Source organism: Chinchilla lanigera, unplaced genomic scaffold (assembly GCF_000276665.1).
Source record: "Chinchilla lanigera isolate Chin_1 unplaced genomic scaffold, ChiLan1.0 scaffold00030, whole genome shotgun sequence".
NCBI lineage: Eukaryota > Metazoa > Chordata > Mammalia > Rodentia > Chinchillidae > Chinchilla > Chinchilla lanigera.
Window position 1 is genome coordinate 17,533,951 of NW_004955431.1, and position 16,118 is coordinate 17,550,068.

Genomic DNA, 16,118 nt, shown 5'->3' on the forward strand with positions numbered 1-16,118 from the left:
TTCATATAAAATGTTACTTTTATTAATATATAATGGGTTATTACTTTTAAATGAACTCTTAAAATAATCTCAGAAAATATGGCAAATACCAATAGACTCAGTACACAAAAATAAAAGCTCTTTAGTGTCCTTAATGACTTTCAGAAATCTACAATTACCCTGAGACCAAAAAGTTTGAGAACAGCTGCTATAAAATTAATGATCACCAACTGGTTGCCAGGGTCTTAATATGTGCTACAGATCTACCTTAGAATAGCACAAAGCTATTCTGTTTTCAGTTTGAATTGCTTTTTACCATTTAAAAACGGAAAGGATATCTCATGAAATCTAGATCTCTTAACTTTTCTTGGAAAAAAAATTAGAAGATCTTATAATACTAAGGCATATTCCTTTAGGCAACAATCCATTTGTAAGACAGCTCTTTCGTACACAGGCTAGATTCTCCTCATGTAGGTTATGTGCCTGGCCTCTGCAGGTGTTTGACTTTTCAGCCTCTGTTAGTATACTGGTGGTGAGACCGTGCAAAGTTTTAAGCAGTGAGATTTGTGTTTATGATTAGAATCATGATGGACAGGTGAAGTCTGAATTGAAGATTGTAAGTTCTGTGATAAAGCTTTATCTAATGTTTGAAACACTTTAGGCACTTTTCCAAAGGGGCTGTTTTCTCCTCTAGTCTGAGAAACAATGGCCAAGCGATTTAGTAATGACTTACACCTCTTCAGCAAATCAAGACGTGTGAGAAACGCATTTCTCTGAAGTTATATTAAGGTGGAAATAAATAAACTATATTTACCTTCTACATGGCATGCTAAGGAAACTATTTGGCATACACATTTTCACTTCTAGGCACTTAACCTGGTCTATCAGTTAAAATAATTATTAAAATTTACCTTCTCTTCAATCCAGGATTCAATAGAAGTTTTATTTCTGAGAATTATTTTCATCTGAAAATTAAATGAGTGAAATTTAATAATATGACTTCAGTTTATTTAAGATTATTGTACTCACTCTAATTCTGAGATAGCTTTCATTGCTCCATGTCATAGGTACAGACACTGAGCATAACAGTGGTTAAGTAACTAAGTCTGTTTTCTATCTGACTCTAACACATTTATTCTTAACTGTTGCACAATGCTTTGTCAGAAAAAAGATCATATTAACCCGTAATCAAATCTGAATCTCTTATTTTAATTAAAATTCATGTTTTAAATACTATCTGCAGACCAAGGTTTCAAAATATTACTAAAACACTGATACAATCAATTCAATTAGTACCTAAGTGTATTTTGTTACTAAAATCTGTTATCAGTGTTTTTAATTAAATGTATGATTAATCTATTTATCACAAGTAACAGTGACTCAGTTCATTCAACAGAGAGGCTCTGCTCACCTCAATGCATTCAGTCTTTATTCTATTACCCATTTTCTTAGATACGAATAATTCTATTCATGTAGGTTTTTACATATCAACATCTTAGTTTACTGTTAATATGATTCTTAATTACAGGCATTAAGAAAATTTTAACAAATTTGGTCCCAGGTTTTTAAAAAATATAAATGATAACCAAAGCCAGCTTATTTTAAAACAGAACATTCAAAAAAGGATGCTATATCAAGGCTCTCAGGCCCACCAGTTCTAATTCTACACGCTTTTTGGATTTCCCTGAAGTCTGGCTGTTCCTTCAGATTAGGACATAGCAAAAGCAACTCTGGACTAGCAGTCCTTAATCACATTTCAAGAGTCTTCAATCACCTACATTAGGCCTTCAATGAATGAAGTAAGTGAATAAAATGAGTTATAAAAACTGCCTTTTATGGTCCTCTCCTCGTGTTCAAAAGCATTTTGTACGTAAATCTAAGATGTACCTATAACCTTGAATTAGGTAACCATTTACTATTAATTATGAGTTCCTTGAGGGTTCCCTAAGGAAGTTCTTCATTTTATTACTGTAGTCTCAGAAATTAGCAAAATACTTCTCTCTCAGAGTGAGCATTAAATAGCAAATATCTCATGCAGTTGTTATAAATGCACTGATATGCAAAATGCCTAAAACTGTGCCTTATATAAGTGATCAATAAGTGTTAGCTACGTTATTACGATTACTATAAAGTATATATTATAAAATGACATTAATAATTATGTTTACTGAATACAATGAATGGGTGGCCCTGTAAGTCACTTACCCTTTTCGAGAATCAATTATTCATCTATAAGGAAGGGAAGAGGGTAACGTTCCATCAACTTTTTTAAGGGTTGATGTGAAGATCAAGAGGAACTGTAAACTGTGGAAAGTTTTCTGAACTATAAAGATCTATATAATTCTAGGTTAACATTTCACAAATGAAATCAATTACCTAGAAACTCTGGCAAAATTGCCTCACTAACATGACAACTTGTAACCAAAGGTAACGGAGAGACTTACTTGGATAAAAAACAACATCCCAACAGCTATAGTTGTTCCTAAAGCTAATCCCAAGGCAAACAATGTGGCAGCAAATGCAGCTAATCCAAAGGGAACGATTGGAAGAGGATCTCTCCGGGCTGCACTCATATCAATCTTCACTGTGTTCCACCCAAAGGAGAGCTATAGACAACACACACTTAAAATGCTTGGTTACGGTCACTGTTCCGACTCTGGAGTAACATTTAAAACAATGTGATCAAAAAGGTAACAATTTCACACTGTGGCCAATGCAAATACATCATAGTTGTTTCCAATGAATACACCGGCTAGCATTTTGTGCTGATGTATATGACATCATTCTTAGTTCTTAATTATCTTCCTGCCCTCCCGCCCATGCTAGGGATAAAACCCAGGACCTCACAAATGCTAAGCAAATGCTCTACCACTGTGTTACATCCCCAGTGCCATTCTTGGTTATCTTTCCGTGATATTTGCTCTATTCTCAGAGCCAGGTCAGTCCAGCGCCATAAACTCACTGACGTACACGAACAACATTAGACAGCAACCTAAGCTGTAACTATCTCCCATCTTCTCCTAGCTATTCTACATTTATAATTTTCTTCAACTGCAACAAATACTGTACAGCCTATGGTTTGGCTATTTGTTCCTTCATGTTCCATTGGCTAAGAGCTGGTAAAATGAAAGCCAAACACGGCCTATAGATGTATACTGTCTGACCTGAACAATGTTTTAAAATTTTAAAAGTTAGGTGCCACTATTGAAGTTTAGGAAATTTCACATAAAAACTTTTAGAGTTTTAGATTTTCTTCTGAAAACTGGAGGATCCAGGTAGCACTCCTGGGCTAGGAATCGCAAACACTAAGAACTGGCTAAATAAAGTCAAGTATGGGTTGTCCCCTCTGTGAAAGACATGCACTCTCCAGTTTGCCATAGTCCCATCAGTTCCGTGTTCCTCATTTTTCTTCCAAGGCTCCTTAGGGATTTTTATTTGTAACCTATGAACTTTAGCTCATGACTACTTGTCTATAAAGCAACTCAAACCACTGTTGGATAGATCTATTCATACTGTAGGGTGCAAGCTTGCTCCATGAGCCACCTTCCAGGGCACTGTAGTTAGAAGTGAACAAAAGAACTACAAACTGGCACATGAACAGATAGAAACAGAAAGTACTTAGCGTCTTTTTCTTCTTGCTATTTTTCCCATAACTATTAAGCTTGAAGTCTGATAAATGACATGTACAGTATTAAAACAATTATCAACTTCAGTAACAGCATGTCTTTCCTCATCTCAAAGGAACTCTTAAAGGAAACAGAAATCTTTGCTTATCATGAAGATTACATTTAAACTTTTCTTCAAAAGGAACTGATATAAAGGTAAAAACCAAAATTGTTTCCCCATGTATGTCACAAGAAGTATATTTCTAAAAGGAAACTTAAAATAGTATTGACAACTACCACTTAATCTGACGTGAATGATATTATAACAAAATTCTTACTTACCCGATTATAAAGCTGTGTGTACATAGTCATAACAAAAATGAAAGCAGCATGGATACAACCCAGTGGTGCTAAAAGGAGAAATAGTGTGAACGAAGCATGATTTTGGTAACCACAACAGTTGTTGATCCAAGGACAGTGATGGTCCATCTTCATCACACATCTAATAAGAAAAATTTACATGACACATGAAGCAAAAAGTCTTGTCTATGTTAAATAACTTGGTCTTTAAAAGATCAAACAAATAGGAATCCAGCAGGTCTGAGTCACAGGGGAACTATACTTCATGAAACAGAAAGACAAATATGATCTTTTGAACAACTATGGATAGTGACTCCTTTTAAAATTATAAACAGCACATGAAAGAGCAGGCTTTATAACAGCTTCTGAGAAAAAGATGTCTGCTACAAGTGAGTTTGTTTAAAGAAGTTAGGAGCAGCCAGGCATGGTGGATCAAGCCTGTAATCCAAATGCTCTGGAGGCTCAGGCAGGAGGACTGAGAGTTCAAGGCCAGCCAGAGCTACAGAAGGGGACACTATTTCAAAAACAAAAATAAAAAACCTCCCCCACAAAAAAAAAAAAAACCAAAAAACTGGGAAGTACACAGGGTTCCTGGCTTTCCTCTAATTGAGAAATGCAGGAACTAAGGCAGAGTACAACAGTGACTCAACAAAATTGCTTATAAATCTCAGGGTTCATGGGCCCTAAGAGATACTCAAATTTCCTTTCTCACTGTTCTAGCACATTTCAGATGTGGAACCTCTAACCCTAAGCAAACCAACTCTATATGTAACATATGGCATAATAAGAAAATTTTTTCTGCTTGTTTCTTAGTGTTGCTATAGGAAAATTTCCTTAAAATCAAATTTTAGCTATCTCCAGTGGTTACCTAAATTTCTCATTCATCAGTAGACATAGCTGTTCATTATAACAGGTGCTGGCTTATTTCACGTATTTTTCAGTGATTCAGTTTTCTTTCTATTAGTATTACAGTTCCTATAATAAAACACTTGTGACATTAGGCACCTGGATTGATTTTTTCTTACACAATAAATAATAATAAAAAAAAATGGTCTCCTTTATAATTCAGATTTAGAACAATTCTAAAGCTTGTAAGATGACAGTCAACACAATCCTGAAAGAAAAAATGGAAACTAAAGATATCATTTTTTATCCAGTTCTTGCAAGGCAAGAGGCAAAGTATGTCTATTTTTCTAGACAAACCTTTTTATTTATATCAAAAGTATGAAATTTATTATCTAGACTGATAGTTTAAGTGTACATTAGAGATTATGGACCAGAAATATTTTGATGAAATTTCTGATAAAAGTGCACCTTTCAGAGAATAAAACTAGTTTCTTCTGCTGTGGTAGAAAATACAATGACAAAAACAACAAAAAGCCCAGCAATCAAGTTGATCAACCCCCAGTGAAAAAGACAAATACCTGTTACATTTTCTGCAGTGATGGGAACGTGGTGCCTTGTAGGCTTGACAGACTTTACAATACTGGAGATACATGCTATCCTGAGAATTTTCCTTGCATTAAAACAGAAACAAAAATATGTTAGAACCTTGATCACAAGGTATAACAAGTGAAGCTTTATGATAAAATGCTTTCCTTTCATGAATTTCTTTTATGGGAGATGGGGGAAGAGGAAGAATAGAAACTAAACTTACATTTTTCAGGACTTTAATTTGAACTAAATTATTTTTAAACTACAAATCTGTGGTGAGGGCAGCTTCAATTACTAAGTGGTCATTTTAAATTTCTCTTCCCCGTGCTATACCTCAATCCAATGTCATTAGTTGGTTCTACCTATCCCAATCTTACTAGAATAAGAGCAATTTAGAAAAAGGCAGCTCATAGTTTAAGAGTAGGGAGTTGAGCAGGAATTGATAGTTTCTGAAATCTGTCCTCTCCTTGATATTATTGTCATTACTTCCCCTTGTTGGGGCCATTTTAATACTTTTCTAGCTAGTTTCCTTTCCTATAGTTTCTCTTTAATCTTGCTGTAACACAATTCTGTCAGAGCTCTGCTTCAAAATCTCAAGAAACTCCCTCTGTTCTAACAGTTTCTCATGTATTGGAGACTTCTGTGAGTTGTCATTGTTTCATCCTTATCTGCACTACATAATCCTTTTCCAGTCAGACAAAGCTGTCCACTGTTTCTGAATATGTGATTCCAATGTTCTCTCAGCGTCAAACGCTTTCTTCCTCCTATCTGTGCAAACTCCCACTCCTCCCATAGGTCTCCAGCTGACAGCTCATTCTTTTAACCTCAATAGCACTCAGCACATTCCACTGTATTTTATAGTCGAATAATTTGCATAGTTGAATAATTTGTATGGGTCTTAAGTTTTTCCAAAATATAAATTGTGTCTCACCCTTTTCTCTACCCATTTCAAATAGTACACTGCACATCGACCACACCGTCAAACTTTCATATGCCTAACAATGACCTAAAGATTCTGTTAAAATGAAGATTGGTTCAACAGGTCTGTAGGAGAGCTCTAGATTCTGCACTTCTAACAAGCTACACGGTGATATTCCTCAGCAAGCAATTGGCTACTCATAAGCATAATCTTTCTAACAATTTTTAAGAAGCCATAAATTGATTCATAGTATAATTGCTAAGGCTATAATCTTACAATGATTTAAAAACTTCATGACTTAAATCAACAGTTCCTACAGTGAATTTTTTCACAGTTCTGAGGGATTTTAATGTATTATGTGAAAAAAAAGTCCTGCAGCCAAAATGCATTGTGACCTTACTAGACAGTTACATGATAGCTGGTGTTACTTTATCACCATGAACTCCTCCCCCAACTGAGTATGTTTTTTTAAATGCAAGACAAGTATTCAGTGAAATTGTTTTGCGTAAAACTAATGTAGACCAGTATTTTCAAACAGATAGGAAATAAATTCTCTGAGCACAGTGTTTAGAGTAATACAATTAGTCTACACCATGACAAAAAATAGGCTAATACTACTGGTTGGCAGATAAGGCCAAAACCAAATACTGTACACAATTATCGGAGTTCACTGTTAAAAGGTAAATCTTTTTCTTACCGGTTTCCATCCCAGAGGGACAAAGCCAGGACCAACAAACATGGCATTGAAGTAATTATAAAGAATCATAACAGTCCAGTTTATCAACATGATGAAGTTCACGCTTCCTCCAGTTGTATGCAGGGGCCAATACCACAACACAGAGTCAATCATGGCCATTGTAGAACATATTGCTATAACACCGAGGGCTATGATGGGACCCCAGTGACACAGTCTCTTTAATTCTTGGAGATTTTCAAACTTGATAATTGAGCACAATGAATTCATTTTGGGGAAGAAGAATGCTTTTCTACTTCTAAAGAATTATAGATTTCCTTTTCCTGTGTACACATTTCCATGTGCCACAAGTCCATGTGTGTTCCTTGATTGTCATGCCTTCAAGTTACGAGTTGTTAATACAGATTATGCCATTTTCACTCTTCACTCAGAGCTCTTGATTTTAACCAGGAGAATCCAGTAGCTTGGTTTGAAACCCAACCTAAAGAAAACAAAAGACAGTTCAGTAGGAAATTTTTGTTAACTCCAAGAAGCACCTAAGAGTATCTCAGAAGTGCACTATTAAGGGCTGAGTATTTAGTCAAATGTCAAAAAAAAGAATTACTTTTGACTTATCCAAAATACAGTTCCATTTTGAGTAGCATGTAAACTGGACACGATTCTAAAATAATCTTATTCCTTTGTTCTCAGCTTGTCAAGCGACTGTAACTGTCCAATATTTCGAGAATGGTTTGAGATGACAACGAATTTTAGAGCTGGGAAGCAGGCCTTCGGGCTGATCTCATGCAGCTTCCTTCTTAATAGAACAGAAATTAATTTAGAGAGGCGAAGTGCTTAGATCAAGGTCGTATTCAGGGCGTTCTAAACCACCTCTGATGGAAGGGTTCTAAGTGTGAAGCACTATAAGTCACTGACTTATAGCTTCGCCAAGACAGCACTCAGTCTAGGGTGGCCAAAGATGGTGTAAGGAAAGAGATTTCGAGGAAAAGGGAGGATGCGTGTGTCTGTGTGTGTGTTTGTGTGTCTGAAGTCATGACTGAGATGGTACATGTGTGAAAGTCTCTGAGATTTGAAGAAAAGAAATAATTGCCTCCGGAAGCGAGGGAGGGGAAGCGCAGGACGTATTTCTGACTGCTCTGCACTGAGCCGCGGGAAGAGGCGCTGAGATACACAGGTAAGGAGAGGCGCTGCGATACACACGTACAAAGAGATGCCACTGCTCTGTGCCTTAGTTTCCCGCCCGCGTCACGGAGCAGAGCGCTCACCAACCTTCACTCAAGGCTGAAGCATCCTAGCAGGTGAGGCTGGTTTCAACACTCTGGGGATTCGCAGAGGGGACGGAGACCACCCAAATCGTGGTTGGATTTCCTGCCTGACTCCCACCTCAGTCTCGTCCTTAGTGTCCGCTTCTCAGCCATCGCATTTTGGGGACGTCCTGGGCTCACCCGGAACAGATTTCCTCCTTCTTAGATAACTTCGGCAGGGACATCTCAGTCCAGAACAAGCAGGAAGCAAGTCCCGGTCGCCACCGGCTGAAGCGCAGAACCTGCCTAGACCCGCCCGTCTCCGCCCGCGCCCTCGCCGTTACTCTCCCGCGCAGGCCCCCTGCGCAGCCTCCGCCACATCCACTTCCGGGAGGTTCGCCGCATTAAGCTTCCCCCCAGGAAGCAGTCGCTTGAGACTGCTTGAGACTGTGTGAGTCAAGCCGTTTCCCAGAACGTAGAGGGGGAGTATGATTCAGTGACCTCTGAGAACACGCATATCTCTGTAGGCTTTTTCTTTTGCGGGGGGAGAGGGCGCTAATTGGGATGCTTTTCCTCAGCGAACGTCTCAACCTTGAAGCCTGAGCGGAAAATAAAAGGTACGGGCAGCCCAGTTTCCGGAGGATAAGAGATTACGGAGAACAACCAGGAAGCGGCTGGGCTCGGAGCTGTCCTCGATTTTCCCGGATTTTAAAGGTGCCTGCCGAGGTCCCTACACCGCGGTCCCCTCCCCCGACCCAAGGCTGCAGCCGGGGCCCGTCACTCCAGAGTTGTCATGTCGTCCGACTTCGAAGGCTATGAGCAGGACTTCGCGGTGCTCTCTGCAGAGATCACTAGCAAGATTTCGAGGGTCCCTCGACTCCCGCCAGGTGAGCACCCTAGCGCGGCCGGGCGGGGGCGTTCTGGAGAGCCCAGAGGCTGGGGCGGTGGAAAAGCGCGGGGGCGAGAACGTCTGCCCGGCTCGAGGCTGTTGTGGGCGGTGCTGGCGGCCGGGAGGGGGCGAGGCTTGACTTGACTTGGTTCAGGGTGAGGAGAAATTCGAAGCCGGGTTATGGGGTGCAGCGTAAAGAACCTTTTGGAGTTCGAGCCGTTTGGATTCCGAGCCTCTCGCCTTGTGACTTGTATAATCATGAAAACGTTTCTCTGAGTCTTAACTTTTTTCTTTTGTACTTTGAGCTTTGAATGGTGAAAGAAAATGAATGAAAATAGCAAGATCGTAGATCGCAATATACGGCAGCGTTGTGGTGTTAGGAATAATAAGACTAGTATTATATGCTACAAAATAGAATTAAGAGCCAGGATACCTGGATTCAAATTCCAGCTCTGCCACTTAGGAATTGTGTCGCCAAGGCAAGTGTCTTAACCTCTCAACTTTCCTGCTGGCTCCAATGGGGAGAAATGTACCGCTCTCAGAGAGTTGTTGTGAATATGAAATGATATAACACGAATAGAACCCTTTCTTGTGTGTTCACGAATGTTATCATCAGTATTTTCCATACGTATTTCTTTTTTTTTGGTTTGGTTTTTTTTTTTTTCTGGTACGGGGAATCGAACTCACGACCTTGCGCTTGCCAGGCAGGCACTGTGCCGCTGAGCTAAATTCCCAGCCCCTCCATACATATTTCTTGTTTCTCACTCTTAGAGGTTTATAATCCAATTTTATCTAAAACTTACTTGTTACATACAGGATAGTTTTGCTCACTTTTAAAATTCCACGACTCCCATCTGGAGCTATTTTATTTGTTTGGGTTTTTTTTTCTTTTTTCTTTTTTTTTTGCAAGTATTAACTTCCATACTAGATTGTCAACCGCGAAGGTGGGAGCTGTGTCTGATTTCCTTGGCATTTATTTACTAAAGGCTCAGAAAAATGTTAAAGTGAATGAGCAGAAGTCTAAAAATATTTGTGACTTACATTGCTAGGTATTTTTTTTATGGTATATCTTTCTCTAAGTACAGATTTAATTTTACTAGTTAGTTACACATAAGATTTTTACTTCTTGGTTTAGTTTCGTCTTTAAGTTGCTGGATTTGACTCTTTTCGGGTAAAAAGTGTAGAAAGAGGATGCTTATTGATCCGCAGAACTTTCTCACCTTGTTAGTGAAGTCCTTGATGCCAACAATGATTTTTTCCTGGACCTAAGTTGTCATTCCTTTTTCTCTTCCCTTACTTCCCCCCAAACTTTGTGTTTATAAATAATTTTCTTCCTTTATTTCCTTGTTTTTCTCCTCCCCTCACCCCACCTATTTTCTGTTAATAGGGGTATTTGCTTGAAGCCAGGATCTCTGAACTCACACCCTACTCATCTCCTGAAGCCCCAGTTAGTTCTGGAGGAGGTGGATGATGTCTTAAAGAGGTTTATGAATCCAAGTAAGGGAACAAGAGGAGAGAATCAAAGTAGTATGTACCACCGAGCTCTGCTGCCTCAGAGATTTTTGTGGAGAAAGTGGCTGATTGCCTCATGACTTCCTGACACACCATACACCACCTCGTCTCTTCTCTTCAGCTCTGCTTTTCTCCACTGCCCAAGATCATCTTGATTTTGTTGTCATTGCTGTCAGAGACTACTTCCTTTGAATTGAATCCCAGAGCCTCATACTATCAGGATTTGCGATTTCAGTTGGATTTATGCTCAGTGTTAATTGTAATGATTTTAGTAGTAGAAACATCTCTGTTTGGCCTAATAGCTTTTGTGTTGAAAAAATGTTTTACCAAGTAACAGTCATCTCTGCCTCCAAAGTTGTAAAAACTGTTTAGAAGAAAACAAATTTTGTTACAATTGAGTTTTTCTTGCCTTTAAATTGTAGATGTTTCAGTTCTTACTACATAAAGGAAACACTTGCTTTGAATTTTCTTTTTAGCCCACCTGTAATCTGAACAGGCTGTGAGGCTGAGGGACAAGGATGAAAAGTTCTAGCCCACCCTGGGCAATTTAGTGAGCAAACAAGATCCTGTCTCAGAATAAAATATTTTAGAAAGGGATGAGGATGTAGCTTAGTGCTAGGGCCCTGTGTTCAGTCTCCAGTACTTAAAAAATAAATAGTTTAATTTTTTAAAAAGCCATGCTTCTTCTTAGCAGTAACATAGTGTAAGGCTGAAACTTGTCATCTGCGTTACAGTTGAAAGAAGACTTCATTGCTTGAGATCAGAAAAATGCTTATTTACCAGGCATGGTAGCACATGCCGCTACTCCCAGCTGTCAGATACTGAGGCAGGAGGATCTCTGTGAGTTTGAGGCCAGTCTGCGCTGCGTAGTGAGACAAAAAAAGTTTATTTAAATAATTAAATAACTTCAAAATATAGTGGTTTTCCTCTTAATAATGACTTGTGCTTGGTCCCTTCATAATTTGCTTCTAATTGATAAATAGAAAGATTTTAAAAATATAATGTAGTTACGATTTTCAAGTGTATGTCTGCAGACTAATTGAAATTAGTATGTATAGCCATGGCAAAACAATATGATTAAAAGTAATTATAATATCGCTGTCAGGGCATCATTAGGGGTTGTGGTGCTTAGCTAAAATTGACCCAGAGGAGATGAACTATAATTTACTTCAGTTAAGAACATTAAAAATTGGAGCATGCCAGGCATGGTGGTGCATTCCTATAATCCCAGCACTCGAGAGGTGGAGGCAGGAGGTTTGCAGCCACTTTGAGGCCAGCCTGGGTTACATAGTGAGTTCAAGGCCAGCCTGAACTACATAGCAGGATCCTGTCTCAAAAAGCAATAAATAGAATTAAAAAAAAAATTAAAATCGGAGCAGACTCTCCAGCCAAAGCAGTAGTAATTTCCAGCCAAAGCAGTAGTAATTCATCCTCAGCATAGTAATTTATCTAAATTGAAGTCGAGTGGAAACAATCTATTGAAATAAACTTTACCATTTGCTATGCATATACAGTGTACTGTTACTTCCAAAGAGAATAAGAAATTTAACGTTTTAAAACTTTGTTTTAAAAATTTGATTACATCACATTTTGTTAACAAAAAATCTGCTGTTAGACTAAAATATTTGAATCTTACCTAATTTAGTACAGTAGTTGGATGTTGAGATGGGTGAGTCTCTTCTTAATGAGTATTCTGATGGCACTACATTTCTAAACTGGTTTTTAATGATTACTGTTTCATTCCGTGGGGGCAAAGTTCAGGAAAATTGATAAGCAGAAATCATAAACCAGTACTTTATAGTGAAGTTCCTTTTATGTATATAGCACTAGAGATTGAACCCGAAGCCTTTTGCTTGCTAAGCAAGTGCTCTACCACTGAGCTACATTCCCAGCGCTTTTTATTTTGTGACAGCTTCTTGCTAAGTTGTCCAGGTTGTCCTTGTAATTGAAATCCTCCTGCCTCAGCCTCTGCAGTAGCGGAGATTACAGGTGTATACCACTGCCCCAGCTACGTTCCTTTTCTTTTGGGATGGGAGAGAATCCCTAAGTGGGGAGTTTCCATTACATCAAGCACACTTTTTGAAAGATCTTAGTTTTCTTTGCTGGCTACTTTCTTAACCTCACCATTCAGAGACAAAAATGGTCTATTGTGAATCCTCTAAATTTGTGGTTGTAGACAGAAATGAATCAAGAAAGTATTATGAAGTGTTGGTTGCACATGCCTATAATTCCACTACTCTGGGATGATGAGGCAGGAGGATCCCAAGTTCCAGCCCAACCTGGACAATTTAGCAACTTATGGAGACCCTTTCTCAAAATAAAAATTAAACACCAGGGGTGTAGCTCTGTGTGAAGACCTTGGGTTCAGTCCCTAGCACCCCCCACACACACACACGTTTAAAATCTTAGTTCTTCTACTTAGTAGATATGCAATCATGGACAAATTGTTTGATTCTGTAAACATGCCTCTTGCATTTGTATGATAGGAGCAAAGGAGCAATAGTTTTAACCCTGCATGTTTTCATAAAAATCAAATGAAACAAAGCATGTAACACATTAGTATAGTTCTTTCACAGAGAAAGTGTGTGATAAATTAGTCTGTTATTGATATCACTGCTGCTGCTGAAAACGGCAATGGGTCAGGTTGGCCAAGACCCAGCTGTTCAAACTTTATTGTGTTGTACTGTTAGTGCAACGTTGGGCCGCAATTCTTGCTTTCTGTTTGTGCCTAACCTGTCTAAAATGACGTTAATATCTTGATGAAGAGCTACATTTGAAGGGAAGTGACTGATTAGGGGTTTTTGGATATGAAATTGGAATTGGGCTTTGAACTCAAGATATTGGAGCAAATCAGAGAAAAGTAAAAGTGATGGGGCAAGACAAGTGTCTGCCAGAAGGAAATGTTTAGTCCAACAGATTAGCTCTGGTGCACCCTGGAAGATTTAGACCATCTAAATAGCTATGTATGGATGAAAGTTGTTACAGGATTATCTCTTGCGTTATCACAATGGATACAGGGAGAGAATCAAAAGAATTTGCCTTTATTCCAAAATATTGTGGTTTGCTTAAAATCCATGCTGTAGAACTGTAATGTCTACATGTAGGTTTTGAAATGTGAAATATTTGGATATATTAGGTTGAAAACTACTCAAATTAAAAACATGTTATTAAAGGTAATTTCACTTGTTTCTTTCTACTTTTAAAATTGTAGCTGCTAGAAAGCTTTAAATGATGTATGTGATTAACATTACATTTTGCTTACTTTAAGGAGGCAGAGTTGAAGGGGTGTATCCAGTCTGAACTCAGGAGCTTGCTGGCAACATAGACAGTTCCCCCTTGTGAGGAGCCTGGCTAGCTCTCAGCCAGCTTCTTGAGCTGCTGGTCAAGGTCCAGCTTTTTCAACTGAGCATGCAGGAAAAACAGACTTCAGATGTTGCCCGAGGCCTAGATAATGTCTCATGGAAATTTAAGCCCTTCTGCAATTTTATTCATCTTTGAATAATAGACACATATAAATAAATTATTTGTGTACGTGTGTATATCTGAATATCTGTGTGATATTTTCCACATTATAATCCCAAAGGGACCTCCCAGTATTCAAGTCAACCCTTCATATAATGACTTCTTTGGCTGTTTTTTTCTTTTTAATAAACTATTCATTTATTTACTTTGGTGGTGCTGCAGATTGAACCCAGCGCCTTGTATATGTTCTGTCACTGAGCTACAGATCCATCCCTCAACTTTTTATTTATAGAACAGTTTGAAATGCACAAAAAACCCACAGAGATGATACAGAAAAGCTTATCTCCTATTAACGTCTTACCTTAATTTGATACATGTCTCACAGCTAGTAAACCCATATTGATTTGCTATTATTAACTAAGTCCATAGCTTGTTTATATTTCCCTAAGATTTTTTTAAAAAAATTTGATATCTCTTTGCTATTCAATCCAGGATACTACAAAACATTTAATAGTCATAGCTCCTTAGACTTCTCTTGCCTGTGACTGTCCTGGTTTTTAATGACTACAATTTGGAAGTGCATTAGTCAGACATTTCGTAGAATGTTCTTCAATTGAGATTTGCCTACTCTTTGGTTTTTTTGTTTGTTTGTTTTTGTTAGTCTTAGGCTGTGGTTGGGAGAGGAAGACTACAGACATAAAGCACCATTTCATCAAATCATTAATATACTCAACATAACTTGGTACTATTGATGTTAACTTCCATCACCTCTCAGACAGTAGTCATCAGAGTTCTTAAATGTAATATTACTCGCTTCTTCCTTTCCTGACTGGAAGGAAGTTACATGTATAGCTTATACCTAAGGTAGAGAGTTATGGTCTAACTCTTCCAATGCTGAGTGTATACATAAATTATTTGGATTTCTTTGTATGAGATTTGTCTTTCTCCATTTACTTACTCAGTCATGTGTCTCAGTGTGGAATCACTGACATTTTATACTTTGTGTTATATACCAATTCCACTTTATTTTGTTACCCGAATTGTTTCAGGGAGCCCTTTCAGTTGGTTGCTGTGTTCTTTTGACATCATGGTTTGGATTTGCTTTCTTTTTTGGCACTTTTTTAGTTTCTAGTGCTATAAAATATTCTTGGATCATCTTGTACGTTTTCTATCTCACTCTTAGTATCAGACAAGGAATCTATTTCCCTTTATTGAAGAATGATATAAAAAAACCAAGATGTGGACACTAAATGTGTTTGTTGCTACTGGGATGTCATTGTTTCTAGGACATTTCAACTGACAGAAAAGGAAATTCATAAACTAACCTACAAGAGAAATATATCTATAAATATTGGTATCTATAACACACACACACACACACACACACACACACACACACACACATATAAGTACCTTGATTCACAAGCTTAATTGTTTCGATGATTTTGGTCACAAACCAAATTGGATGAGAACCAAATCAAATTTCCCCATAAAGCTAACATGGAACCTAACCATTGAATTTGATTCTGTTCTCATCCAATTTCAGTTTGTGATCAGAATTGTAGAAAGAAATTCATGAACTGAGGTGCCACTATATATTAAAATAAATGTGAGTTAATTACTGGTATCTCAAACTGTAATTAATATCATATGGAACGTTCTAGAATGACTTTAACATTGACCATCCTGTACACATAGTGCAACATCAATAATATATTCATTTTAAAATTGTCTTGACAAAATTTTCCTTTGTTATAGTGGGTTCACTTCACATTTCTCAGTATTTATTTTCAACTGCTACTTTTAAACTTTGCCACTAGTTTCATTTTAAAATATTGCACATAGACAAGTACCAGAATTTAAGTGAGCCCTGATACTCGCTGTGCTTTCTTAGGAGTGTTGAGTGCCAACTAAACCCGTCTTTAAATAGTGAGAATCATGCTATGCAAATATTTATGTGTATGTCAGCACGAAGTACTTTAGTTAGTATTGAATAGGGAAAAAAAAAGATCATGCTAGA

The 16,118-nt window shown here is 37.9% G+C and overlaps 2 protein-coding genes across 10 annotated transcripts in view; one reads left to right on the top strand and one right to left on the bottom strand.

The window, feature by feature from the left end:
* Zdhhc6 (zinc finger, DHHC-type containing 6) overlaps nucleotides 1-8,590 on the bottom strand; it is a 16,789-nt gene extending 8,199 nt beyond the window's left edge. The window contains exons 1-6 of one of the 3 annotated variants that reach the window (XM_005387769.2): nucleotides 8,375-8,589; nucleotides 6,995-7,472; nucleotides 5,369-5,460; nucleotides 3,927-4,086; nucleotides 2,424-2,585; nucleotides 891-944 (exon numbers count right to left, since the gene is read on the bottom strand). In XM_005387769.2, coding sequence (XP_005387826.1) covers nucleotides 891-944; nucleotides 2,424-2,585; nucleotides 3,927-4,086; nucleotides 5,369-5,460; nucleotides 6,995-7,261 — 735 coding nt within the window. In that variant the 5' untranslated portion in view covers nucleotides 7,262-7,472; nucleotides 8,375-8,589. Of the gene's footprint in view, nucleotides 1-890; nucleotides 945-2,423; nucleotides 2,586-3,926; nucleotides 4,087-5,368; nucleotides 5,461-6,994; nucleotides 7,473-8,260 lie in introns of all 3 variants that reach the window. The other 2 variants (XM_005387770.2, XM_005387772.2) reach the window with 2 other exon arrangements.
* A 64-nt stretch (nucleotides 8,591-8,654) lies between these two features.
* Vti1a (vesicle transport through interaction with t-SNAREs 1A) overlaps nucleotides 8,655-16,118 on the top strand; it is a 368,205-nt gene continuing 360,741 nt past the window's right edge. For 2 of the 7 annotated variants that reach the window (XM_013515814.1, XM_013515818.1), the window contains exon 1: nucleotides 8,668-9,122. In XM_013515814.1, the coding sequence (XP_013371268.1) occupies nucleotides 9,029-9,122 (94 nt within the window). In that variant the 5' untranslated portion in view covers nucleotides 8,668-9,028. Of the gene's footprint in view, nucleotides 9,123-16,118 lie in introns of all 7 variants that reach the window. The other 5 variants (XM_013515815.1, XM_013515816.1, XM_013515819.1 and 2 more) reach the window with 5 other exon arrangements.